General features: G+C 54.9%; 1 protein-coding gene across 1 annotated transcript in view; it reads right to left on the reverse strand.

Annotated features, from left to right (window-relative positions):
- TBC1D22A (TBC1 domain family member 22A) overlaps positions 1-27,753 on the reverse strand; it is a 292,897-nt gene that overhangs the window by 191,687 nt on the left and 73,457 nt on the right. The window contains 3 exon segments of the mRNA XM_032345894.1: positions 4,683-4,745; positions 8,369-8,497; positions 19,285-19,355. Of these exon segments, the coding sequence (XP_032201785.1) occupies positions 4,683-4,745; positions 8,369-8,497; positions 19,285-19,355 (263 nt within the window).

Consider the following 27,753-nt stretch of genomic DNA (forward strand, 5'->3'; position numbering starts at 1 on the left):
TCCAGAGGGGACTAACAGAGCGAGTCACCACAGGAACAAGAAGTCAGACACAATCCCACAGGAGCGTCATCAGAGACCGCACCTCTGAAAAGACAACCTTCCAGAAAGATCTGAAGGCCCAGAGGAAACCAGACACTCCGAGGTCATGGTGAGAGAAAGAGGAATCCTGTCAGGTGTTCCTTTGACAGGTAGCCATGAAAACTGGCTCCGTGTCACATGCTGCCTGAGGCACTGGAGGGAGATAGTGGACCTGTCGGACCTGGGGGAGTCGCGGTGACCTCCTGACCAAGGCTACTGGCCTCACTCGTGCTCCTGCTCTCCGGCAGGGAGCGGCCAGGCCATGGCCACCTGCCCTGCAGTCCATGCTGCTCACTTCCAGACCTTCCTAGCAGCCGTGAGGCATGTCCTGAGGCCTCCAAACTAGCTGAGCCTCCATGAAATCAGGGCCTCCAGGCTGAGCTCGCCCAGGGAACAAGCAAGCGAGAGGTCTGAAAAGCAATCAGGGAGCAAAAATGGAACAGACGCATCATGGAAGAAAACCTACACACGGCCAATCGGCGCATGTCAAGACGCTCACCGTCCTCAGCCATCAGGGAACTGCACATCGGAGCCCCGGAGGGTACCACCGCACACCGCTGAGCGCCAGCAGAAACTGAGACGGCTGGCGACACCGCGTGTTGACAAGGACCCGGAGCAAGAACGCTCCCTGCCGGCGGGGGCGCGCACTGGGACGGCCCCCGTGGAAATGAGTGTCGGTTTCTCACGAAGCGGACCCCCCACACGGCCCACACAGCCGCCGTCCCGCGAGGCACTCAGCACGGGGGGACGCATCCCCTCGCGGGCGCTCTGCCGGAAGGCCGACAGCAAACCTGCGATGGCCCACACGTGGGAAGAGCCCGAGCGGCCACCGGGGACTGGCGAACCCGTAAGCACACTGAGGAACACGAGCAGACCATGGAGCCGGCTTGGCGGGACCATGGGACAAAGGGGACAAGTGTCTGAGCACCAAGAGAAGCCGCTCGAGGAAGGCTGCGATCTGTGGGATGCCACCTGCAGGAAATTCTGAAAAAGCCGAACTCTAGAGACAGAAAGCGGCGGAGCGCTTCACGGGGGCAACAGCGAGGACGGAGGCGGACAGCAAAGGGAACTTCTCAGGGTGATGGGAATGTTCTAGATCATGATCCGGGTGGTGGTCATATTCCTACATGCAGGTATCCAAACTGAACGAACGATACACTTCAAACGGGCGAATTCTATCGTCCGGCCGCTAGACGTCAGTGAAGCCACGGGAGGAAGAGGATGGGGGGAGGCGGGAAGGGGCACCAGAGCAGAACTGGGCGCCGTCTGCTGAACGAATAAGAGAACGTGTGGACGGACGGAAGACATGCCACAACCCTCGCCCAAGCGGTCAGAAGCCCCGGCCTCCAGGGAGGCATGCGGACCAACGACAGTCTGAGTGACATTTTCCCAGGTCTGTACAGCCAAGTTCAGCCCCGTGACTCAGTTCTGGACGCGGAATAAGAAAAGAACTGCGAGCGACTTCTACAAACGAGCTGGAAAGGGAAGGGCACGTCCTTCTCTGCGTGTCTTCTCCTTCCTGCTCCGAGACGAATGTGATGCAGACAGCTAGACGGAGCGGCCGGCTGGGGCCGCAAGGGGGAAGCCGAGGCCAGAGGAGCAGCTGCCTCACCGCCAGCAAGCTCGGGCCTGAGACAAAACGCCCTTCTGTGCGGTCGGCCACGGGCTGTCTGTAGCAGAAACCCCTGGGCCGAGCCTCTGCAATGCCAGACACCGGAACCCGGTTTCCTACTGCCCATCCCAAGGCCACAGCTTTCCCAAAGCCCTTGCTTATCGCATCACTCCCCACACGCCCGGGCAGGGTCTGCAGCTCCGGGGGATGCGCACAAGCACCAAGTGAGAAAGCATCCGTAGCAGAGAGAGACCAGCTGCTGGGGGGAGGCACCTCAGAGCAACGGGACCAAGGTCCCAGGACGTCACAGACAAGCAGACGCATCAACACCAGCCACGCGGACTGCACCCCAGCTCCGGAACCCAGAGCCTGTGAGCTCTGCTCTACACGGAAGGTGTCGAGTGTCGGGAAAAATAGAAAAATGAAATCAACCGAAGGTCTGTAGCCGACTCTATGTTCCATTAAAAAAATGAGCGAAAGAGAAGAAACTGTATGTTATCTCCCGTGTTCCAGATACAGTAGGTACAACTGCTAAAACAGACAATCAAAAAGAATTGTCTCAAAATGACTACTTCTGTGGAAGACTAATTTTCTCCCTTTGTGTCCTATAATCTAGGAGTACTTTTGCTTTCATAACCCAGGATTTGTGTTCAACAAACTTAACTAACAGACAACAACAGATAGCAAAGTTTAAAAGTACATTTACGGGAGCAATTAAGAGGCAAAGCAAATATTTCAAATGTAAAAACAATTCCATTTTAAAGAGATAGTGTTTATAATAGAAACAAAAAATACGATAATTAAGAATGACTCTAAGAAAACATACTCAAAACCTTTCACAGAGCACATTCTACACCTACAGTGGAACAGCCCGGCACGTGGGGAATCCACAGGCTCGTGAGAACAACACTGTATTCCACGGAGAGGTCCATCCCCCTCCGGTCCCCAGACTCTGCGCAGCACCCGCCACACGACCGGCGGACAGTGAACACCAACGGGGCACACGGACGCTGGGGCCGGGTGACCGCAAGGCTCAGGTGGGCGCATGCGGGCCGGAGACCGAGCGGGGAAGCGGGAGCTGGGGCTCCGCCCGCGCACAGGGACCCGCCTCATGCCGCCCGGCTCACTGGAGACTGTGGTGTTGAGGGAAAGCGCCTTGAGTTCTGGACAACACCGAGCCCACGGAAACACGTGTGCGAGTGTGAGAAGGACGAGCCCAGACGGGAGGCTGCAAACACGTGGAGACCAGGTGGAGGCCACGCACAAGGCCAGGCCGGACAGTCACGCTATGGGCAAGGTCACTGGACTCCTGCCTCGCGTGGTGCACAGCTGGGAGTGACAGACGCACGGAACGTGCAGGTGTGGAGAGGAAATGTTAAAACTTTCAGGTGAGAACGTGCGAAAGGTGCTGCGTGAAGTACGTGGAGATTTCTTAAGAAAAGCACACGAGGGGCACCTGGGGGGCTCAGTCGTTAAGCGTCTGCCTTCGGCTCAGGTCATGATCCCAAGGTCTCCCTGCTGGGCGAGAAGCTCGCTGCCTCTCCCCCACTCTGCCTGCTCGTCTCCCTCTCTCGCTGTGTCTCCCTCTGTCAGATAAATAAATAAATAAAGTCTTTTAAAAAAAGAAAAAAAGAAAAGAAAAAAGAAAAGCACAGGAGCGCTAACCATAAAGAAGACACGAAGAAGTCTGACCACACCAAAACGAGGAACTTCCGGTCACCAACAGCCACCAAGAAGGAAGTGAGAAGTGGCCCCACCGTGGAAGAGGACGCGTGTGACACGCAAACTGAGAAAGATTTAGAATCCGTAACATATAAAGATCAGCAGCCAATAAAAAGATCAAGACGGGTGCCTGGGTGGCTCAGGGGGTGAAGCCTCTGCCTTCAGCTCAGGTCATAGTCTCAGGGTCCTGGGATCGAGCCCCACATCGGCTCTCTGCTCAGCGGGGAGCCTGCTTCCTCCTCTCTCTCTGCCTGCCTCTCTGCCTGCTTGTGATCTGTCAAATAAATAAATAAAATGTTTTTTTTTTAAATTAGATCAACAACCCAAAAGAAAAATGGGCAGAACACAGAATCAAGCATGTCACAGAGGCGGGAACAGAGAAGCCCATAAATACAGGAAGAGGTGCTTATGCCGTGAGGCACAAGAGACACGGAGATGGAGGCCACGACAAGAATGCGCGCTTCAGGGACACGAGGCGGGCAGTCCCCACGGGGCTGCGGAGTGCAGACCTCACACTCTGCGGGCGAGCACATGAGCAACGCAGCCCACCGTGGGGCACGCTGACACCGGCCTGCGGGTTCCCCAGGCTCACACCCCAGCACACAACTGGTCCCTATCTTCGGCAACGCCCCAGAGAAACTCCTGCCTGTGGGCACCCGTGAGAACGTGCTAGAAGGCCCTGATCCCAGGAGATCCCTGACACCCAAACGTCCAGCAGCAGGAGAAGGGCCGCAGAAAGGGTACGATATTTAAATGACGGTTCTACAACCGGCCACCAGATCGACGGAGTCTGAGAAAACAATGCGGAGGGAAACACAAGCTGCCGAGGGACAAGGCTACCAGAGGAAGGAGGCGGCCCCCGCTGCTGTCTAGACTCGGACTGGCCACAACAGCACAGGACCACGCTGAGGTCGTGCACAATCACAGAGTCAGGAGGCTGGTCACGTCCTACGGGCCTTTCGAGAGCGGGGTGAGAACTGGGAGCAGCTCCAAAAGCTCCCACACGAGGGGTCCAACGTGAGTGGGGTTCTCAGCCCTCGATGGGGGTGAACATGAGCACACTCTCTACCTGCACACGCCCATGTCCTTTACACGCATCAATATTACACGCAAAATATTTGAAGAACAACCAGAAATTCCTATGACTATGTTCCCACAGGCTACCCCTGAACTCGCAGCAGGCATGCACCCCAACTGCACCAACCGCCTCCCGAGTTCCGGGGGAGCCCACCACCCCAACAGAGGGACACGCCCAGATGCCGGCTCTTACCTCCGTCACTTTGGGTTGAAGAATCAGTGCTTCCGGACTCATGCGAGGGATGTCGATGTGGATCTGCAGATGCAGGAGGAAGATGCATCATTTTACAAGACAACAAACGTCCTTGCAAGCACGCGTCAGACCAGCAGTTAAAGCAACAACAATGACTTTACTCCAGATTCTGGGCCGCTCCCACCCTGAGAACACGAGCTCAGCTGCAGACGTGGTGGCAGCTTTGACCTGAATGGAGCTCCCCCAGTCCCAGCTGAAGGCTCGCCTGACGCTTCCCAACCAAACAGCGGCCTCGCGGTTAGCAAGAGAGCGGCCCTTAGCTCTTTAGCAACATGATCCATAGCAATTAGTAAACATTGATTTCCAGCCTCTGACACGGGGAGCAATTCAGGTGCATCGAGAGCGTCCAAGTTCTCCGCGGTGACAGCTGCGTCTTGGCATCCAGGCCGCATGCTTCTCCCCTTCATCGAGTCCCTGGGGATCCAGGACACTCCCCAGAGGAAGCACCTGAAACGCTAGTGTCGGCGAAGCCCAGCCTGCCCTGCCCTGCGCTACCGCGAAGAGCCCCCGCTGCCCAGCAAGCACCTGCACGTGCCAGCAGCGACCCAGTAAGATCGTTCAGGGCTTGAGTGGGCACCACGGGCTGCCTCCCGACATCCCACAGGAGTATCTACCCCTGGCCGACACGGCCACCACCCCCGTCGCCCAGAGAAAGGTCCAAAGAGGCTGAAGGAGGCCGCGCACATTTTAATGCCCAGAGGGAGTCTGCAAGGCCGGTCTGTCCCCGTCTCCGCACGAGGACCCCGCTACCCACGGGACCAGGACAGTGTCCTCATTCAACCTTCCTAGCACGACAGCCCCGGCCATGTCACTGAGGCCCTGGGGCTTGGTGTCCTCGTCTAGAAGGTGCCGCCCTAACCCAGAGGCTGACCCGTGTAGAGCACACAAGGTGACGGGAGCCAACAGAGCCCCATCCACTGCGCCATGCTGTGGCGTGGGGATTGCTTCCCCACTAACGGGCTCCGGCCTGGGGCTCTTCCCTCGAGCAGCCCCCAACCAGGGGAAAGAACCGGGAGGGAGCCGGGGGCCAGTGGACTCGGCATTTGGGCAGCATGGCCCACGGGCAGCAACGAAGGGTGGTGGGAAGGAGAGAGAGGCAAGGAGCCGGACGAGAGCAACCTGGGAACCCATCAGCCTCAAGCGCTCCGGGCAACACGGGGACGATCCAAGGAAGCAGAGACGTGCGTGCGACCGGCTGTGCGAAGTAGGCCTACGGCCAGCAGCGCCGAGAGGGGCGGGGTCCCATCTAGACGAGGGGTTGGAGCACGCCGGCCGGATCTCACCCCCTGTGCCAGGGCGTCCTCGAGAGCCACCGTCAGAACACTGCCCCCACGACATCACACCCAGGCGCACGTCTGTCCCCTCGTACAGAAGAGCAGCCTGTCACGTCTGCCGAGGAGCGAGGACAGCAGGCCCCACAACTACCCCCGTCTGTGCCAGCAGGAGGGGACGCCCAACCTCATAGGTGGCGCTGCACGAGGCTGGGCACAGGGGGCTCTGTGGGCCCCTCCAGGCCACCCGCTCCTCGGGTATAGGACTGAGGTGTAGGGAGGCCACGGCGCTCTGCAGAACTCCCAGAGCAGGGAGGGCACAGCGGATGAACCTTGAACCTGATCAGCTCTGTGTGCTCTGGGCATGACTTCTTCCGCCTGACACCGGAGCCCATGAACGGAGGACACAGAGGGACGTGAAAGGAGGCCACAACCCTGCGGTCCCGCCGCGTCCTGGTAGCGCGAGAGGGCGAGGCAACCACGAGGAGTGGGCGGCAGGGAGACAGCAGGTGCCCGAGCCCCAGACCAGACCAGGCTCTGCCAGGAAGGAACGGCGTGTCTCAGACAGAAGCAGCAAAGACAGCGCCCACCGGGTCCAGCTCCGGGAGGCAGGGCTGTAAAGCCCGCGGGCCAACCAGACCGCCACGGGCTCCGTTGTTCTCAGTTATGTTAATGGGGAAACATTTGGGGAATTCGCTATAATATGGAAGCTTTTTATTAGCTATCAGAGTAACTGAATAAAGATGCATGTAACCCGTTTTTAATTAACTTCCCCTTATGAAATTCGTAATAGAATACAGCTTGGTAAATCTTATAGATAGATGCTGGTGTCGTCCTTTGGAAGTCTTTTTCTTGAATGAAAATTCATGAGAAACGCATTCAAAACAATAGCAAATTGGTCCGTTCCCTAAAATCACTGAAGTGGAAAGATAGGCCAGGAAACCCAGTCTTTCCCTCACCAAATCCAAATGCAAAATCTCTCCAATCAGTTTCTCGTGCCCTGGGAGCCACTCAGGAGAGGCTGGGGCTGAGCCAGAGGGGCAGAGGGGCCCGAGGCAGAGGGCACCGCCCCGGGGGGCTGGGGGGCAACAGAAGTGGGCTCCTGCCTGCCCTCTCCCTGGTCCTCGCGTACGCACGACGTCCTCCTCCCAAGCTCCACCGTACCCGTCTGTGAGGAAGACATTCCCCCAGAACCCGCACAACCGGAAGCAGCTCTGGTGATCAGTCAGAGGGAAGGCCTGGCCTCAGACCTTCTGAAAGATCGACACCTAAATGACAAGGAGATGCAGCGAGCCCACATCTGAGGCAGAAAAATTTGGCAAGGCTCCCTCACCTAGAAGTAGGATTTCCACAAGGAAATATTCGACGTTGATCTCTGAAAACGGAGGCAGGGCTACCAGTGAGTAGAACTACCTTTCTGGGGGCGCCTGGGTGGCTCAGTCAGTTAAGCGTCTGCCTTTGGCTCAAGTCACGTTCCCAGGGTCCTGGGATTGAGCCCCACGTGGGGCTCCCTGCTCAGTGCACAGCCGGCTTCTCCCTCTCCCCCTGCCTCTTCCCGCTATTTATACACACTCTCTTTGTCAAATGAATAAATAAAATCTTTTTAAAAAAAAAAACTACCTTTTGTTTAAATGCAGCACAAAAAAAAATAAGAGAATGAAAGAATGCAACACAAACCATTCTGAATTCTCACACATTACAAAGAGAGAGAATGCCAAAGCCCTCAAAGAGCTATTCTAATAGCAAATTCTGAATGTATTGTGAACTGTAAATCAATTTTAAGTACTTTTCCCATTATACACACCGTCTGTCAATGGACTGTTCAAGAAGCCATAATTATACCCATTTTGCATTAAACTAAACAGCAGAAACTATTAAGTGGCCACAGTGTTGCTATGGACTGAACTGTGTGGCCTCGAATCCAGCTGACAAGCACAGCTCTCCCCCGTCTAAGCCCATCCCTCAGTGCCTCGGGGGTCCAGAGCCCACGAAGCCCACGGAGACTGCTCTGATCGACCCGAGCTTTCAGGCCGGACAGCAGCTCACGGAGCCAAGAGGGGCCCCCGCTCCCGAGCCAGGTCTCTGGGTCCTGACGAGGGATGTCAGAGGCATGTTTTAAAACTCCAATTAAAAACACCCTTTCCCCTTTTGTAAAAGGAGCCAGAGATAAGCATACCACGATTATGGTTATAGTAATACCACTATTAGAAGCACACCATTACTTATCTCAAGCTTAACCATGAGAACACTAACCTGTGACCCGAGCAGGGCCATGCTAGAGAGAACACAGCCTCCTACCGATCATCCCCAAGTTAAAGTTCTTCACATAACATGAGACACAGGAGAGGAGCCCACCTGCCTGTAGGTGTCCTGGTGAACGTCATCATTCCGAGAGTCGTAATAGTGCTCAATAAAAGCAAAATATTCTTTCTGCTTTCTCTGGAGAGTGGCTGGTCTTCGGTCCACATTGGCAGGAAGGTAACCCTGGGTGAGAAAAGGGACAAAAACAAAAAGTATGCATGGTTAGTGCCAAATTCACCGTTCGGACATGGCGCTCTGAAACCGGACACAGGGGAGCAGGCGTGAGTTGTGAGAACGGAAGCAGATGTCAAGCACATCAGCGAACTGGCCTCCGAGGCTAGGACGCGCGCAGCCTGTGCCGGGCCAGCCACACCGGACTCGGCCACGGCGCGGGCACCAGAGCGGAGCCCCCAGGCAGGCTGAGCCTTCCTGCTCCTCTGAAGCAGGTCTGACACGAGCCCCTGGCTCGATGCCTCGTGTACCCCAAAGGATTCCGAGGTCTGCACGGTCTGATGCCAAGAGAACACAGGTGTGCGTGTGCCTGCTCACACATACACACAGCAGAGGCCTATGTGCATACGTGTGGATGTACTACACACACACACACACACAGGCTGTCACCTACCCTACACCGGTGTCCTCCTCTCTGCAAAGACCGTTGGGCGCCCAGCAGCCGCAGCCCCAGTCCAGGAAGTGAACTCAAATCCGGACAGGCCAGGTGGCTCCGGGGTGACATGAAGGGCCCAGACTCTGGGCCACACGCCCTGGTGTTTTATATGCTTTTTATTTCTTTGTTTCTCCCTCTTAAATCAACATTATTGAGAGAGCACATATAAAATGTGCCCCTTTTAAGTAAATAGCTCCGTGAGCCCGGACGAGGGCACAGAGTTGTGCACCTACCAGCCCAGTGAGACGACAGGCAATCTCTGTGACCCCAAACCCTCGCTGTGCCCACGGCCATCCACCCCCACACTCGCGAGCAGAGAGCCCAGGGAGCACTGAGGCCTGGGCTAGAACGTCACGGACACAGAATCATCTGGGGGGCTCCGTCTCCACTCAGCCTATGGTCTGAGTTCATCCGAACAGAAGCGCGAGCCGGCAGCGACCCCTTTGGCTTACGGAGCAGTATTCCGCGGGACGGATGGCCACCCTGCCGGGCAGCCTCCTGGGTGCTGAACGTCTGGGCTGGTGCTAGTTTGGGGCTATTGTGAATAAGGCTTGTTATAAATATTCTCGTCTGAGGTCTTCATGGCTACGCACTTGGATTTCTCGTGGTTCCACAGCTAGGAGTGGACTTTGGGGCTCACGTGCAGGCACGTCTCACTTCCTAGGAAGCTGCCAGACCTTCCGCAGGGCGACCGTACGCTCTCCCGTTCCAGCAACCGTGGATGAGAGCCTCCAGTGCTCCACGCCCTCCCTGACACGGACTAGTGTCCTTCCTTAAATACCAGCCGTTCTGGGGGTGCGCGACTGGCTCAGTCGGCGGGGCACGGGACTCTAGGCCTCAGGGTTGCGAGCTCGAGCTCCATGTTGGGTACAGTGATTACTTTAAAAACTAAAATAAAGGGACGCCTGGGTGACTCCATTGGTTGAGCGGCTGCCTTCGGCTCAGGTCATGATCCCAGTGTCCTGAGATCCAGTCCCGCATCGGGCTCCTTGCTCGGCAGGGAGCCTGCTTCTCCCTCTGCCTCTGCCTGCCACTCTGTCTGCCTCTGCTTGTTCTCTCTCTCTCTCTGACAAAATCTTTTTAAAAAATAATAAAATAAAATAAAATCTTTAGACAAATACCGTATGATTTCAGTCATATGTAGAACTTAGGAAATAAAACAGAAGAACACGAGAAGGCGGGAGAAAAAAAGAGGAAAGCAAACCGTAAGTGACGCTTAACAGGGGCGCCTGGGTGGCTCAGTCGCTTCAGCTAGGTCACGATCCCAGGGCCCTGGGCTTGAGCACCGCATCGGGCTCCCTGCTCCATGGGAAGCCTGCTTCCTCCTCTCCCACTTGCCCTGCTTATGTCCCCCCCACTGTGTCTTACTCTGTCAAATAAATACATACAACTTTAAAAAAAAAAAAAAAAACTCCTAAAATAAAAGATCTTTTTAAAAAAGAACCTTTTAAAAAAACAGTATCAGCCGTTCTACTGAGTGGCTCTGACGGCATGTCCCTGCTTGGGAACGATGAGCGCCCCCACCCACCCCTACACACACCCACACACACACACACACACCCACACACACGCCCGTCTGCCCCGCTTCTCTTCTTCAGTGAAGTGTCTGTTCAAATCTTCTGCCCATTTTCTAAATCAGGTTGTTTGTCCTTCTAGTACGTTTTATGGCTCCATATTCTAGACACAAGTTTTGTGCCTAGACACAGGAAATACACATGATGAGGATACTGCCTAATCTGTGGCCGTTTTGTCTCAAACAGCAGGAGCTTGAATTTCCATGATGTCCAACTTGTAAAGTTCTTCTTTTCTAGTTCGTGCTTCTTCTGTTCCGTGTCAGAAAGGTTCCCTCCTTGTTTCTTCCCCAGATGTTTTACAGCTTGACCGGGGCACGTCCTGCTCATCCCTCGAGCATCTCCTCGATGGGATTCCTTCCGGAAGCTTGACCGGACACACAAGGCGGGTCGGTCACCCCGAGCTCCAGCAGCACCCGGCGAGAGACCCCTCTGAGCCAGCCCCTCACCGCGCCCACCACGTGACGTCACATTTTTATTAAGCGAGTCCACGGATGAGCAATAAGGGAACGGATGAAGAAATAGATCCTATATGGTACTTTCTGGCTTTTAAAATGCTCCCGCATCCAGGGCACCTGGGGGGCCCAGTCGGCTGAGACTCTGACTCTTGATTTCAGCTCAGGGCAAGAGCTCAGGGTCCTGGGATCGAGCCCACATCGGGCTCTGCACTCAGCAGAGAGTCTGCTTGAGTTCTCTCTCCTTCCCTCGGCCCCTCCCGCTCAAGTCCACATGCTCTCTCTCTAATAAGTCAATAGATCTTTTAATAATAATACTAATAGGGGCGCCTGGGTGGCTCAGTGGTTTAAACCCTCTGCCTTCGGCTCAGGCCATGATCTCAGGGTCCTAGGATCGAGCCCCGCATCGGGCTCTCTGCTCGGCAGCAAGCCTGCTTCCTCCTCTCTCCCTCTCTGACGGTCTCTCTGCCTACTTGTGATCTCTGTCAAATAAATAAATAAAATCTTTAAAATAATAATAATACTAATAATACTAATAAAGCGTAGGCACAGAGACAAGCTGTGGCAGCCACCCTGTGACCGCTCAGCAGAAGCACAGGCTGCAGGTGCACAGTGAAGAGCTGAGCTCAGAGCCATGGCCTTGACCGTGACGTGGGCCTGAAACCAGCCACTTTTCAGCTGTGCGGGTGCCTCTGTTCCCCTCTTTCCTGGAGGCCCCCTCCATAACCATCTATTCTGTTCTCAATTACACTCTCGCACACAATTGTTTTAACACATTTGGGTCACACCATTAAGCTTCTCCTTAATAAACAGATACCGAAGCAGAACGTGTGCGGAATCACCGCGAACCGACCCCGTCTCGAGGCCCCTTGGGAGCCTCCCAATCACTGCCCTTCAGCTCCTCCCTGGAGCCAGAACCCCGGCCGCTGACGCCCTCTGCCTACTTCTGAACGTCATGTAAGCGGGATCGTTTTTCCTGTCTGGCCGCTTAAACTCAACGTTACATTTGAAGAAGTCGCTCATTTCTGCGACACGTTAGGAGCAGCTCTGCGTGTTCCCACGTACAAAACCCGCTCTACCGCTGAAAGACATTCGGGTCACTACCACTCTGTTATAAACACTCGGTTCCTGTCCTTCATGACCCGTGGTACGCATCTCATTAGATACACACCGAGGAGGAGGACACCCGGCTGTGCCTCCCTTTCACAGACCCTCCGGCAGTTTTCCAGAGCCACTGCACTCCCGCGGGAAGCCCACGCAGGCACCCACCGTCCCCACCCTTGCCGACACCGGTGCCATCAGTCTTCATCTCAGCCGTCCCAGTGGGCCTGCGAGATCGCGGTTAGAAGGGAGCTTTAATCTGTAATTCCCAGAAGACCGACAGGTGCCACTGCGTGTCCTCGTCGGTGAAATGCGTGTGCAAGTGTCGCCCCGTCCTCTATGAGGTCATCCCTGTAAGGGCCTGCTCCTCCCAGAAGAACTTGCTTGTGGACCCCGGATGTAGGGGAGGGGCAGGCCGGGTGGAGTGCGTATATCCACTGGGGTGAATTGGGATTCAACTGGCCACCTGTATGGCGGCGGGGCTCACCCACCCCCATGAAGGCTGTCGGAGGCATTAGAAGGAGGGCTGTCGGAGGAGGAAGGCAGAAGAAGGAGAGTCGGCGGAGAGAGGAGAGCTGTAGAGCTGTAAGAGCTCTTGTCAGAGCGGTGCGCGGAGCGGAGACAGCGGGCTGCGGGAGGCAGGCGGTTCTATTAGCTCCCGCGCTCAAGCTGCCCTCGAGCAGCACGCCGGGCCTCAGCCCGCAGCGGAGGTGCCTCCAGCGCCTGCCCCGATGGCGCCCACCCGCTGGCTGATGCTGGAGTGAGCGCTGCGGCGACGGGATGCTGGCGCTGCTGGCCACCAGCTTGGCGCTCGTCGTGGCCGACGGCACCCAAGACACCCCGCCCTCCCCATTAATGAAGACGAGTTCCTAACCTCAATGGAGCCCCTTTTATTACTCCTTTATGATTAGTTTTTCTCATTCCTTTGTAAGAAAATTTCCTGTGTCCAACATTCAGTGCCCGCACATTTCACCTCAGACCACGCGCGGACCCCCCATGGGTGAGTGGTGACCTCCTGTGGGGCCAGCACCCTGCCCGAGTGCCTCCACGATCAGGCCTCTGCAGCCAGCTCCATCCGGAACACGCAGCCGCATCACCCAACACAGGCCGCTCTTTCTGTCAGGTGCCCAGCCCTGCCCCTGCTGGGGGGCCGCCACTCCAGGGCCGGTGAGACCTGACAGAGGACACAGTGTCATCACATCACGGACGCCTTCGGAGACCACTGGTTCGGGAACCACCGGGACCCACTGTGCCTACCTGACCTTGCCGCTACCTCCAGTGCCCGTCATCTCCTGGAGAAACTCACGTACCCGTCCTGAAGTCGCCACGGCCACAGGCTGAGGAGCCAGGCTGCTCTCCAGGCACCAGGCTAAACACGGCACGGCCGTCAGTCCCGCTCGGGGGCCCACGGATGTTATTCCACTCAGAGCAAGGACAAGGCTCAGGAGTTTCGTCAGCAACCCAGGGTCACGGGGCCTGAGCACACAGCGCAGCCAGCCCTCTTCTGGGCACCTGGCTCAATTCACAGAAACTCAGGGAACAAGTCCCCACCCTATGGAGTCATCTACGCACACCCCCCGATCGGAGCTCCGTGTGAGTCCCAGGGCCCCCGCACCCTCGCAGGCCGGGGGCACCAGGAGCGCGGCCGCACAGGGAGCTCCGGAAGCGGCCAAGGCTTTTGACTGTGGCCCCGCCCAGAGGCAGACACCCTCCCCACACTGGCGCCAGCGGCTCTGGCTCCCGAGGTCAGGGCCTCTCTCTGAACTCCCGCTCCCTGGGCCTGGGGCTCAGAGGCGGGCTGCTGGGTGCCAGCAGGCGTGGTTGAGCCGCTGCAACAGAGCCCTGTGCGCCCTAGGCCGCAGCAGCAGAGTGGCCCCTCACCTTGGCAGCAGGGCTGCCCCCACTCCCAGTCTGTGTGCAAGGGCCCGCAGGCAGCCGTTCCCCGACAAGGGTGCCTCCCCCACCCCCGCGACGTGGGAGCAGCCCAAGAACGGGTGGTCGCGGCACGCGCCCGTCATCCCAGGAGCTCGGCTCCCAGCACCGCAGCCACGCACAGGCATGGAGCCCAGTGCACGCCTCTCCCGGGGTGCGCCAGCCTGGAGCACACGTCCTGCTGCACCTGCCCACCCTCCGCCAAGGCACCACTCTGACCTTGGCAACCTCTCCACCCCGCCCCCACCCCCGGCCACTCCAGGAGCTTCTCCAGGACTCTGATGCACCGGCTGGAGCCCTGAGCTAGAGCCCTGCGCTCCAGCGGGCTGGAGTTCCTGCCCTGTGCTTGTGCGGTCTTCGCCCCGCCGAGCCCCCCACGCTCAGAGTCCCGCAGGGCCCAGCACAGATACTCGGTGCAGACTTGCCGTGCTGTGCCGTGGGACCACCATACCCAGGAGCGCCCCAGCCCTGGGGGCCCACGGAGGAAGAGGTCTGAGCTACCGTGCAACAAGTATCAGCACGCAGTTCTGGGCTGGTTTTGGATCAGTCTGGAGTCGGCCCTGGTGCTGGAGAACACAGCGGTGCCGAGGGAGAAACACAGCAGGTACCCTGAGAAAGGTCACACGCTTGCGTCGAGCGCCTCGGGCAGCACGTCTAGGCTGCCTCACGGCAAGGCCAGAGCAGTGGCAGGTGAGGAGCGGGGACACATGTGCAGCAGCCAGTGGGGGACCCACGTGCCAGGCCCGGGCCGCCTTCCACCCAGGGCTGTGGGGCAGCGAAGGGTATGAGCCTGGGACAGTGTGGGCAGCCTTCCGCCCATCACACGTGGTGCCACCACAGGCTTCTTAGTGACCCTGAACAAAGACTCACCCCTTCTCCCTACCCCCAGATTTTAACTTCACTTATTAAAAACAGAAATTCTAAAAGGCCAGGATGTCATAACAGGAACAGAGGCAATAAAAGCCCCACACACTCCTGATATTCCCATCCCTAAAGGAAAACACATGTGTGCAAGTTGGGGCCTTCGGATAATTAAGCCAGACTGGAAATTATGCGACTGAAACATATTCAAGTATGCAATGAATTCTAAATGACAGAACTACAGAAAACTTAATTGCCATATTAGCATGCTATAAAAACACTAATCATAAATGTAAAACAATAATACCTGCATACACTTTATCAAAAGTGTTCCCGTGACACACGCTTCGAGGGGCTCCCCACCGCGGGGTCAAGTGTGAACCCCCCTCGACACACCATGAGAAAACAGGGTGATGCCAGCACCTCACAGACCACTCTTAACCATTCTGCTCACCAGCATAAATGTGACATTTAATTAGTTTTTGTTCAATGTTTCTGAAATAGTTATTTTAAAATGAGCTAAAAATGCGATTTTCTACAGCACTCATTTCTAAGAAGTTACTGCTGTGCTTGCATGGAATTTAGATGTTGAATCGCATTAATGGTGGTTTAACAACACGTCCTGGACCAGAGTACATGTTAGTCCTCCGTAAATGACAAGAGCCAGGTTTCCCGTCCCTCTCCATTAAGGAAGATTTCCTACTCATCCATTAAGAACAGAGCCTTCAACAGACCACCAGATCGCGCTAAGGACGAACCGTGGACCAACGGGGGAAAAGTCACCAGTTCACCGGGTCCTGTGGCAGACTCCCTTCCAAGTGCAGCTTCAGTTGCCTTTTTCAACTGGACAAATGACAGATTCTCCTCGGTCCTGGGTTCAGGGTCCCAGAAGTGAAGGGCTGCGCCGAGCCACCCGCCCCACCGGCTCGGCCGAGCCTCTGGGACAGTACGCGCTAGATACCTCGGCCCAGGCATACTGCCTTCAGTGGGTCCTATCTCCTGGCTGGTCAGTGCATGCCCTGCCCTGCCCCACATGGAACCCACACGTTCTAGAACAGCTGTCTCCAGCCCTGGGCACACGTAAGAATCCCCGGGGACCCCAGAGATCAGTAGTTCCCCCAGCTCCCCACACACTGACGTGCAACCAGAATGAAAATACTGCAGTCAAGAGGGGCAGCCCAGAGCCCAAAACCACTTTTTGTCTTTGCTTCCGTCGCCCCCGCTCCTACCCAGCCGGGGGCAGTCTGCAATCGGCACAAAGCCTGATGCCTCAGTCTACCCCCAAGGCTCCAATGTGTTCTGTGGGCCCAGACACCAAGATCTGCAAAAGTTCCCCAGGAGAGAGGAATATGAAGCCTCAGAGTCCGAGAGTGACTGAGAGGTGACCGTAATTTGGGGGACCCTTCTCCATGACCCTGAAATGCATGCTGCGTTTTCTCCCCACCATTTTCCAAGATCCTTTTGTGGCCTAGCACTCGCAAAGGGCCTGTGGCCAAGGGCAGATGCAGGGCAAACACTCACCACATCAGAAATAATTGATTAGCATCCTTCACTGTGCTCCCCAAATCTTCTGTTACAGAAAATGTGCTCAAGACGTCTGCTTGGGAAGAACCAGGAGAGAAGCAGCAGCTAGACGGACGCTCCTGGGTCCGCATTAGCGGATAGGAGATGACAGTCCCCACCATTCTGACCTCCTCCTCCCAGCCGATCCATGCCCCTGTTCGACTCACATCCCTCAACCTGGTGGGTTCCTTGCCCCTGGATGCCCAGAGCCCATCCTTACCCTCGGGGCATACAGCACTGTGCAGAATGACTGTGCACGGGCCTGTCTCCCCGGCCTGTCTGGGGGCATCTGAAGGCTCACGGGTGCGGGCCCAGAGCACTGTGGAGGCATGTGAGCACCCGCCCCTGAATGAGGAGTGAGCACAGTGCTGAAGAAGCAGCCAGTTTCCTACTGTGGCAGCCTGAGTCCCACCCACCTGCCCCTCCTTCCCTGCCCGGGGTTTCCCTGTCCCAGCTGCCCAGCGCCTCCTTCCGACAGGCCCCTCCTGGTGCCAGACTGGGGTCACGACACCAACCCATCTGCTCCTGCAGCTCTGCACTCAGAGATCCCGCTTCTGCAGGGGGCCCACGCGCGGACACAGCCCAGTGCACAGCAAGCAATGGGCAGAAGCTCTGAGACAAGCGAAAAGGCCCAGGAAGAGCCCCGGGGTGAGCAGGGAGAGAGTTCTCCTGAGAGAACGGGCTCCTTCCCATGTGGTGAAACCCCGGTCTGTCCTGGGGAGACAGAGAAAGGCAGGCACCACCTCTCTTTCTGCAGGCCGCATAAGGAACAGCGACTTGGTCCTCTTTCCTTCTTATGTCACAGCACCAAACACAGTGCCAGAGACACAGAACGTGCTGGAGAAATGCTGAATGAATGAATGAAGGCACCAGCCAAAAGACCTTCCAAGAGGGTCCCGGCTCTCCCACAGCCTCCTCGCCCCTCACTGAAGCCCTTCACGTCCTGACCTGCTCCTGTCCCTAGCCACCCCCAGCTCCCCACCCCCGCCCTAATCTAAGCAGTCCGTCTGCCACCTGGAGGCCAGCTCACCCCGGCTCCTGCCCGTCCAACCCCAGCTGCATCCCACAGGCTGAACGCCCTCCCCCATCTCCCCGACCCAACGACACCGACGCATCCTTCGAGATGCTCCAGAAGCACCCCCCCCTTCCCCGAGAAGCCTGGCCTGCCATCCACAGGAGTCTGCACTGCCCGGGAACCGCGACTCCCTTTTTTGGTGACACCCTCCCTGCCCCCGGGCCACTCTGGAAAGACAGGTTTTTTGCTCATGGACCCCAGTACTTCCTTTTAACTCATCCACCAACCCAAGCCTAAAAGAGGCCAGAACAGACAAGATCATCTCTGTCCTTCCCAGTCCCCAGCCTCCCACCTTGTCACTCCTGCGGACCCTGCGAAGGGGAAGCTCCGCCTCGGCACGCACGCCCCTGCTCGGCGGCCACCCTTGCTCCCCTCCTGTGCCCCCCCCCCCCCCCGTCATCCAAGCCTGTCATCCCAGCCCATACGGCAGCCCTGACCTGCCCCAGCCCCTCTTAACAGGGATGCCTGGGATCTGATTCCCCTGTCTTGGGGCAAGGGGCCCCTGCAGTTAACGGGTTACACGAACACACGTGCCTGAGACGCCCAGACGTCCCTTCCCTTGCCTCCCCAACACTCCTGACAGACGCTGCCCGCCCGCACCCGCCCTCCCATTCAGACCAACAGAGCAGAGCGTCCGTCTGCTCCCCCTTCCGCCCCCCTGCCCACTGAATCCCAGGTCACACGCTTGCCCAGCCGGCCACTGGGCATCGCACACAGGGAAGCTCAAGGACAGCGCAGACAGACTGAGAGCCGAAGGAAAGGAACGGGACAGAACCATTCGTGAAGGCTTCCCACCCGGAGGCAGCACAACCCAGATACACACAAAACTGCACTATAAGCTCTTAAACAAATTATCGTCGAAACTTCCCACAGCTCTACCAAAAAGCTTGTAAGCTATCGTAGAGGACATTTGGAAAAGTAGATATGAATACTTAAAATAACAGACACCAAACAGAAACATAAGCAATTGTAGCAGGTCTAATTTTAATTGCAAGAGAATATTTAATCAATAAATATTCACTGTTGAGAGGCATCTGCATTTAGGATTATGAGATACTAAGCTGCAAATTTATTAAGACTCATTAGCAAGAAAGTCTTTTAAATACTGGAAGTCAGACCCAATTCAGAGTAAACACTTCGAGTTCCTACTGATTTAGCTCCAAAAATGATCTAAGAAAGAAAAGAGAAAAATGCTGTCTATAAACTACTCCCAAGTTTTCAGCAGGGCCAAGCTCACTTCCGGTGCAAACCCGAGTGAAGACCACGGCCACCCCAGCCGCCCACCGGGCCTTCTCCAGCCGTGTCCCCAGTCGGGCAGTTTAGAGCCGAGTAAGGAGCCGGAACCCCAGCCTCCATCATGGAAACACAGACACTTAAGCACCCATTTCTCCCCTTAAATCCCTACTAAAGTACATTAAACAACCAAAAAACTGGTCAAACATACTTCACTGTGACGGATTCCTAAGAATTAAAAAAGTCTTCTAAGATGGACCCTTTCTCTATCACAGGTTTGGGACTATCACGAAGACTTTAGAATAACAAAACCAGAGAAAGAATCAGCTGCCACAGATACTTACGTACCCTCCTTTTCCGCCGGCCTTGTCAAACCAAGCCTGAAATGAAGCAAAGACTGGGAAATGTCACCTGAGCTCAGGCAAAGGCCCAGATCCCGGCCGCAAAGACGGGGTGAGGGTTAGGGCCACACTCGGGCCAGGCTGCGCTGGGGGAGGCCCCCGGACACTTACTGAGAGCAGCTTCCAGGTAATCGGACGAACCGGCTTCGGGATTCCGGACCAGCTCAACTTCCGCAATTCCTCTGTGGACAAGAAAGGGACAAAGAAAACAAGGTTTACGAACAGCGAACTCCCCACGAGGCTTGGACTCGCTCCGTCAGTGTTCCGGCGGCAACAGGGGCCTCATAAATGAAACCAGAGCGAGGCTAAGTGAGAAGGATTTCAGGTTCCTCGTACATTTCTCAGTACGCCAGAGACGCCGAGCGACCTCCATCCCAGCGGAGCTAAGTGTCCACACTGAAGCCACACGGAGAGCGCAGTGGCTACACGCATGGCAAGTGTCCCCAGAGCCACCACGGGACAGGCAGGGCACCGCACACCCTCCTCCCTGGGGCAGTTGAGGCCCAGGGGCACGGCTCCCCTCCATACACCCCCTCCTTCCCTCCCACTGCCCCCACCAGCACCTGTCCCCACAGCCAACACCCGCCCGGGGCGCCCTTGCTCCTGCACCCCGTCTCCCCCTCACCACTCACTGCTTGCGAACACGAGGTGCTTCGCTCGGGGCTGCTTTTGGAAGAGCTTGTGTCACGGAGATACGCCTGTCTTCACGCTGCGCCATGTGGTTCCAGGTAGACTAATACAGTGTCCCCACAAGTACCCACGGCGGTGCAGGGCTGGCCAGGGGCACAGGGGCCCAGAGCCGCCGGTGTGGAGCCACCCGAGGGCACCAGAGGACTCAGCCCGGACACAGTGGTGAGGGGACCGGCCCCTGCCGTCCAGCGGACCTTGTGTGCCTCCCCAGTGTCTCAGCCCGGTGCCCCGAACGCTAGAGAACACGTTTCAATTTGCAGGTATATCAACACTCAGTCAATCCCACAGACACCGAAGTAATTACTTCTTTCCTTGAAGTTAGGAATCCACCATTAGGCACTTCTAACAGGAGCTCATGATTAATGCCAGGCATAAAAGAAACGATTAAAGAGACTTTGGTAATATAATCAACAAAATACAAAGTCCTGACATCTAATCTTTTTCCAATTACTACAGTCTAAGTAAAATAAGTACAGAATAATCGGGGGACGGTACCAGCAATAACTCGCACTTTACAGCAGAATCTCGGAAAACAGCGAATCTTCCCCCGCACCCTGAGGATATTATGAAGAGCAGGAACCTAATATCTGAACACCAATAATGTAATGTTTACCGTCATGTTCCCAGGGCCTCTCCTCCTGCACAAGGCTGTTTTCTGATTACGGTTTACAGGAAGAAAGCCGGGAGAAATCTCCATTGTTAGCGTTCTCCGACCCTATCTCCTCCCAGAAGCAGCTCACAAACAAGTGTCCTGAACGCCCGTCCGGGACGGAGCTCTGGGTCTGTGCCAGCCTCAGCCTGAACCCGCTGCCTTCACGGGTGCTATGTACTCCCCACGGCAGCCCGAGACCAACAGGGCTGTCCCGGCCGTGTCACTGAGGAGCAGCCTCAGAGAGGCTAGGTGACACGGCCACAGCAGCCCAGGAACTGAGTGACCTTCACATCCCAGATTCTTTCCACTGTAGACACTCCCATTACTAAAAGAGCTTCCTGTGACACAGACGAGTCTCACTCACAAATATGGACAAAAGGTCCAAAACGAGATCCGCGCATATCGAAGCACAAGATGTTCAGAGACGGGCCCACGGGATTTACTCCAGGAATGAAAGCACAGCTGCCCGTCAGGACACCTCCTAGTTACATCTGGGTGATCGGCTGGGCTGATGGGAAAGTCACGGGGCCGTTCTGATGGATGTGCGGCGTAGACTCTCCCCGGGGCCTGTCTGCCCCTCCACCTTCCTAGCAGAACCCCAGTCGCACAGAGTGACAGCCCACCCCGCCACCCCTCCCCACAGCCCGGTCCTGAGGGGGTCAGCCCAGGGGAAGCGGAACGCGCCACCAGAGCTGGAACGGATGGCTTGCCGCAGAGCTGAGCCCCGCCCTCGCCCATGAGGGACCCCGCGATGGGCCTGGGACCCGATCTGAGCCGCGGAGAAGACAGCAGGGGAGCTGGGGGCCACCGAGGAGAAAGCCCCTCCTGGTTCTTCAGAAATCTTCCGGGGGCAACAATCTCTTGCTTCCTCGACGGGTTGTGAGGGTCAGACGTGAGGCTGGGGCTGCTGTGCCCACCCAGCCCCCACCCAGCCCGAGGAGGAAGCCCAGGCAGGGAGGCGGCAATGGGGGCTGAGTTGGGCAGGACCGGCAGACACCAGAACGTTCCCAAATCAACAGCTCTGCCCCACGAGCAGCAAAACAAGCAAACTCTTACAGACCTGAGCTTGACGGAAAAACGGACACTCCCAGAGAAAGCAAACTGAAGCTTTTACTCGGGGACATGGAGACACACAGGAAACCCCAAGCACCCCCCACACACTAAGAAGAACTTCGGGGGCAGCGGTCAGGGCGCGGCCGAGGGCATCGGATGCGCAGAGAACTGCGAGCCGGTGCAGGACGGCGTCGGGACAGAAGCCGGGGAAGGTGGGAAGGAAATTCGGCCCGGGGAGCCTTCCCTGAGGAAATGCGCACCGAGGAAAGACCCACAGATGAGGAGAAACTACTGCGGGAACGGGGACCGGAAGGGGACATTCCCAAGTCCACGGGACACCGGACAGGAAGCCCTGGCCACCAGGTGAAGAAGGGATCAGAGGGGCCCGTGGTCACAAGCAGACACTTGATGGGCCACTTCCGAAGCCGGGGCAGAGGGAGAGCGGCTCGGAGGACGGCCGCACACAGCGGAGCCGCGACCAACCCCGCGCCCGGACCGGACCGGACACCACAAGCTGTCCGCCGCCATGCGGAAGCTCTCGTTGTCCGGCGCCAAGCCCGGGAGACGCCGCTGGGCTGTACCGTGTGTGTCCTGCAGCTGGCGAGGGGACATGAAGCGCCTCTGGGAAATCAAAGGCCTAGAGCAGCCGGTCACACTGGGAGAGGAGCGCGGGACAGGACGCACCCCTGCAAAGCAAGCAGGCGAGGGCCGCAGTGCTTGAGAGCCCGGCCCCGGGGGGCGAGGCCAGGCTGGGAGCTCGGGGTGCAGACGAACGGCCGCATCCACCTGCACCGACGCAGGAGTCCCGCCGCCTCTCAAATCGAGGGCCCGTCCGAGCAGGACGCCATGGGTCTCCGGAAAAGGAAATCAGACCCTGAGTCTTCCCATGAAAACTATTTCTAAGCGAGTAAAGACCCAAAGACCTAAACAGTGCGTGTGTGCGTGCACGTGTGGACACGTGGACACGTGTGTGTGTGAAGGAGGGATAAAAATACCACAAGCAGGGGCGCCTGGGTGGCTCAGTGGGTTAGAGCCGCTGCCTTCGGCTCGGGTCATCTCAGGGTCCTGGGATCGAGCCCCACATTGGGCTCTCTGCTCAGCGGAGAGCCTGCTTCCCTCTCTCTCTCTGCCTGCCTCTCTGTCTACTTGTGGTCTCTGTCTGTCAAGTGAATAAAAAAAAAAAAACACAGATGAGTATTTAGCTATTTTCTGATGGGAGAAGGGCCTTCCTGGCAAATCACGTATCTGAGAACTACAGGTAAGATTAACAAACTGTATGAAAGTTTGAAATGACTATGGTGAGAGCCACCATAATACTAAAAAAAAAAAAAAAAATGACAGACTTGGGGCACGTGGGGGGCTCAGTCAGTTAAGCCTCTGCCTTCGGCTCAGGTCACGATCGCAGGGTCGGGGGACTAGGCCCCGTGTCCGTGCGGCTCCTGCTTCGCTCCTCCCTTTCTGCCTCGCCCCCCTCGAAATAAATAAATTTCTCTCAAATAAATAATAAAATCTTTTTAAATATGACAGACTTGAAAAATACCCGCAACGTACAATACAAAAACGTGAACATCACTAATACAGAAAGAACACAGAAAAAAGAATGAGCCATCTATACAAAATGGAGAATTCACAAAAGAGGAACCAAGCATGGCTAATACATGGAGCCATTCCTAAGAAATGCCCATCTTCATAGGCACGTACTCTCAACGGTGATTAAAGAACTACATCATTAGAACAAAAAAATCTGTCACAAATTACATTCAGTTTCAAATGAGCAATACCTAGTCCTGACGAGCCTTCGGGTGAGCAGCTACTCTCTCCGTCTGGTCAGAATGCATATGAAGAGAACTTTTTCTCGCTCGAATTGTTTCTTCTATTTCTATTTTAAGTGGGTCCACCCCAGCAGGGAGCCCAACACAGTGCTCCACTTCTAACCCTGAGCTTAGGACCTAAGCCAAAACCAGAAGTCGGACGGCTAACCGACTAAGCCGCCCGGTGTCCCCTGGTTGGTTAATGTGGAAAGGTGGATGACGTCCGAGAAGCAGCTTCCCTTGAAGAAATCCCTTCCTCAGGGACATCTGCAAGGGATGACTCACAGGGTGTTCGTCTGAGCCTTGTCTTAGGAAAAACGAGAATCAGTCAGAGTGTCCATTAACAGGGGATGATTAAAACACCGTTACATCCGCACGCCGGACTGTGACACCGCCACGGAGAAGAACAGGTGCTCTCCTGGGTAAATAAATCAGTCTGGGAAGATGAACAAGAGTAGAGTGCAGATGCGCTGAGTGTTTTTTTAAGATTTTACTTATGAGAGAGAAGAAAGAGCGTACAGGGAGCAGGCAGAGGGAGAGGGACAAGCAGACTCCGTGCTGAGCACGGAGCCGAACCCGGGGCTCAGTCTCAGGACCCTGAGATCATGACCTGAGCAGAAATCAAGAGTCGGACGCTCAGCCCACGGAGCCCCCCCGGGCCGCGCACTGAGTCCTTCTGTACATGCGCGCCGCAGCCTGGAAGCACAGCCAGCCTCGGGGGAGGGTGCAGAGAGCGGCTCGCGGGCCGCGGAAGCAGTACTTTCCAGTGCACACCCCACCATGTTCCCACAGAGGCAGAGTTCCCGGGATGTCTCCGACTTGACCTCCAGCTCTTCAAAATCCACCCAACCTGCCGGGCCCAGCTCAGCCTCTGCTGAATCTATGAAGCCTTCCTGGCAACTCAGGCCTCTCCCAATGCCCTCTTCCGCGAGCGCCGGGAACGCCTGGGGCCAGCCCACCTCACCCCCGTGCGGTGCCGTGTCTGAGCACCGACCTCACGTCCAGAAGCGGCTTAGGTGTTCCTGCAGGTCAGATGCCATGATTCTGCTGCTTTTGTGTCCTGAGGAAGAGCCTCGCCACAGCCCGGCAGTAAGTGCTGGAGAGAAGAGCGCCCGGTTCCTTCCTCTACACCGTCGATGCGGTTTTCTTGGGGCGGGGGGGCTCATATTTTTTAACTGACATATAATTTATAGGCAATGAAAGAATTTAGCCCCACAAACAAGAAACAGAACATTTCTATCACCCTTTTCTGTAATTCTTTGCTCCCACTCCAAGTTAATTCCTTCCTGATAGCGATCACCACAGATTATCCTTGCCTGATCTTAAAATTCATACAAGTAGTACTGACAGAATGTACCTGCTGCTAGCCTGCTTCTTGTGCCCAAAAAATGTCAGAGTCGTAATGCTGCAAGTACCAGTGACTCATTCCTTACAAGCACAAATACGACTCTACGCCAGGCACGCATCCCGCCGGCTTGCGTACCCACGGACAGCTGGGTCGTTCACAAGCGCTCATTCCTATGCTGAAGCAGCTACGACGGCTCGTGCGGTCTTCTGTTGTGTGGGTCTGTGTTTCCATGTCTACGATGCAAACATGAAGGAGCAGAACTGCTGGTCATAGGACAGAGACAGATCTACCTTTATAAAACACCGCCACATGGGCCTACAGAATGCTTGTACCATTTTGCACTTCCCACCCGTAATGTAAAAAAGCTTCAACTGCTCCACATCCTGGTCCAAATCCAGAGCTGTCCGTCCTTCATGTTAGCCATTCTAATAAGGCATCTCATTATCATTTTAATTACCAATTCTGAGATGACTAATGATGTTGGCGTTAAACAGATTTTCGTGTGCTTTCTGGCCATTTCTATAGCTTCTATGCTTATCTTGAAATCTTTTGCCCATCTCTCTCTCTTTATTAAGTTGTTCATCATCTTATCTGTTACTAATGACACATTTTTCTTCTGATTCTAGATCATATTTCCCTGTTTCGTTGCATGCCTGCGGTTTTTTTATTATTATTGAATGCCAGATGTGCCAGTTATCGATTTATTGTCTCTGCAATCCTGGAACTGGGACTTGTAAATACTTCTCCTTGGCCGCCTGGCATGATGTCATCCTTTTCAGTACAGAGTGGAGGAGGGACACTGGAGGAGAAGGGCTTTCTCCCTCAAGTCCCCGTACACCTCGTTCACCAGGCTCTGGCCCACAGTTCCTGCAGCGAGTGCTGGGTCTTCTTTCCTGGAGGCTGCTTTCTCTGGCATTAGCCCCCTGCAGAGCACTGAGGTCCTGGGCACACAGGGTTTCTCCCACATTCAGCTGGTAGAGAGAGCGACTCCCAGTTCCCAGTTCCTGCAGCAAGCGATGGCCAGCAATACCCAGCAGCTACGCCTCTGTGAGCTCTGGGGACGCTCTCCCCTGCCTCACGGACTGTCACCTCACTCACAAGCCGGCCAGCACTCCACCAAGGACTTGAAGCCCCCCCACCCACAGCTATGTGGGCTCTGTCTCTGGAAGGAACACTCTGCTCTCCAGCATGGGCTCCGTACCGTCTGTCTCAGTTTCTGTTCCCTTCCTGGGCTGCAGCCTGGAAACTGCTTCCAAGCACAAATGCAGGGAATGTGAAATCCCCCTTGTGTATCACCTTCTCCCGGGGACCACAGCTCTACACTGTCTAAACACGATGCCTGACAACAGCTGTTTCACATACATGATCCGAGTTTCTACTTACTCACGACAGAAGAGCAACTCCTTTGGCAACTAATCATTCATGGTTGAAGCAAAAGTCAACTAACATATTTTTAAAAAATTTTTTGTCTATATTCATCCGGGATATTGGTCTCTAGCTTCTTTTCCTCACACTGTCTTTGTAACGTTTTCCTATTAGGGTTATGCAGCCTTAACAAAATGAGTTGAGAAGGGTTTTCTCTTCCTCTTTTTTCTGAGACAGCTTTTGGAGAATTGGTATTATTTCTTCTTTAAATGTTTGATAGAATTTATTAGGAAAACCATCTAACCCTGATACTCTCCTCGTGTGAAAGCCTCTTTTTTTTTTTTTTTAAGACTTATTTATTTACTTGAGAGAGTGAGGATGAGCAGAGAGGGAGAGAAATGCTCAAGCAGACTCTTCACCGAGTAGAGCCCTATGTCAAGATTGATCTCAGGACCCTGAGATCATGACCTGAGCCAAAATCAAGATTCGGATGCCTAACTGACTGAGACACCTAGGCGCCCCTGAAGGTTTTTTTTTTGTTACAAATTTTTTTAGGGAGCACCTAGGTTAAGCCTTGGACTTATGAGTTTGGCTCAGGTCATGATCTCAGGGTTCTGAGACTGAGCCCCACATCTGAATCTGCACTCAGTGGGGAGTCTGCTTGAGATTCTCTTCCTCTACCCCTCCCCTACTCTCATGAACATGCAAGCTCTCTCTCTCCCTCCAAAAATACATAAGTAAATCTTTAAAAAAATAAATAATTGATGTAGGCATACTAAGGCTTTCCTTTTCTTCTGGTATCAGTTTTATTAGGTCATGTGTTTCAAGGAATATGTCCATTTTGTGTCAGTTCTTGAATTTACTGGGATAAAGTTGCAAATAATGTGCCCTTAGTATCTTCTTAATATCTGTAGGGTCTGTACTGATGTGTCCTCTTTCACTTCTGATATTGCAATTTGTGTCTTCTCTTCTTTCCACTGATCAAATCTAACTAGAACTTTTATTGATCTTTGTAAAAAATGAACTTCAGATTTTCTTGATTCTTCCTCCTGTTTGTCCATTTCCCAATTTACTGATTTCCACCCCTGTTTTATTTCCCTTCTTTTACTTGGTTTCATTTAATTTCCTTTTTTCCTAGCTTCTTAAAGTGGAAGCTTTGATCATTGATTTGAAGCCTTTATTTCTTTCAAAGATAGGCATTTAAACACATAAACGTCCCTCCAGGCACTGTTTCACCAGTAGCACACAGGTTTTCATAAGGTATTGTCACTATCCCTCAATTCAACATAGATTCTTGTGATTTCTTTGATCCATGAGTTACTCCAAAGTACGCTGACAAATTTCCAAATACTTGCTGACTTCCTGGATATCTTATTGCTACACTGATTTCTAAATTAAAACATCTGGTCAGATGAACATGGTGTTGTTTCAGTGCATTGATATTTATTATGACTAGTTTTGGCAGGGCAGGTATATGGTCTATCCAGTGAATGTGCCACATGTCCTTGAAAAGAATGTGCTTTCTTCAATTGGTCTATGTCCAAACGTAGTGGATAAATCAGTGGATCCAGCTGGTTGACAGCAGTATTTTTCACATCTTTACTGATTCATATCTTCTACATCTTTTCTGATGCTTTAATTTACCTATTCTATCAATTACC

The sequence above is a fragment of the Mustela erminea genome, chromosome 6 (assembly GCF_009829155.1).
Source record: "Mustela erminea isolate mMusErm1 chromosome 6, mMusErm1.Pri, whole genome shotgun sequence".
Lineage (NCBI taxonomy): Eukaryota > Metazoa > Chordata > Mammalia > Carnivora > Mustelidae > Mustela > Mustela erminea.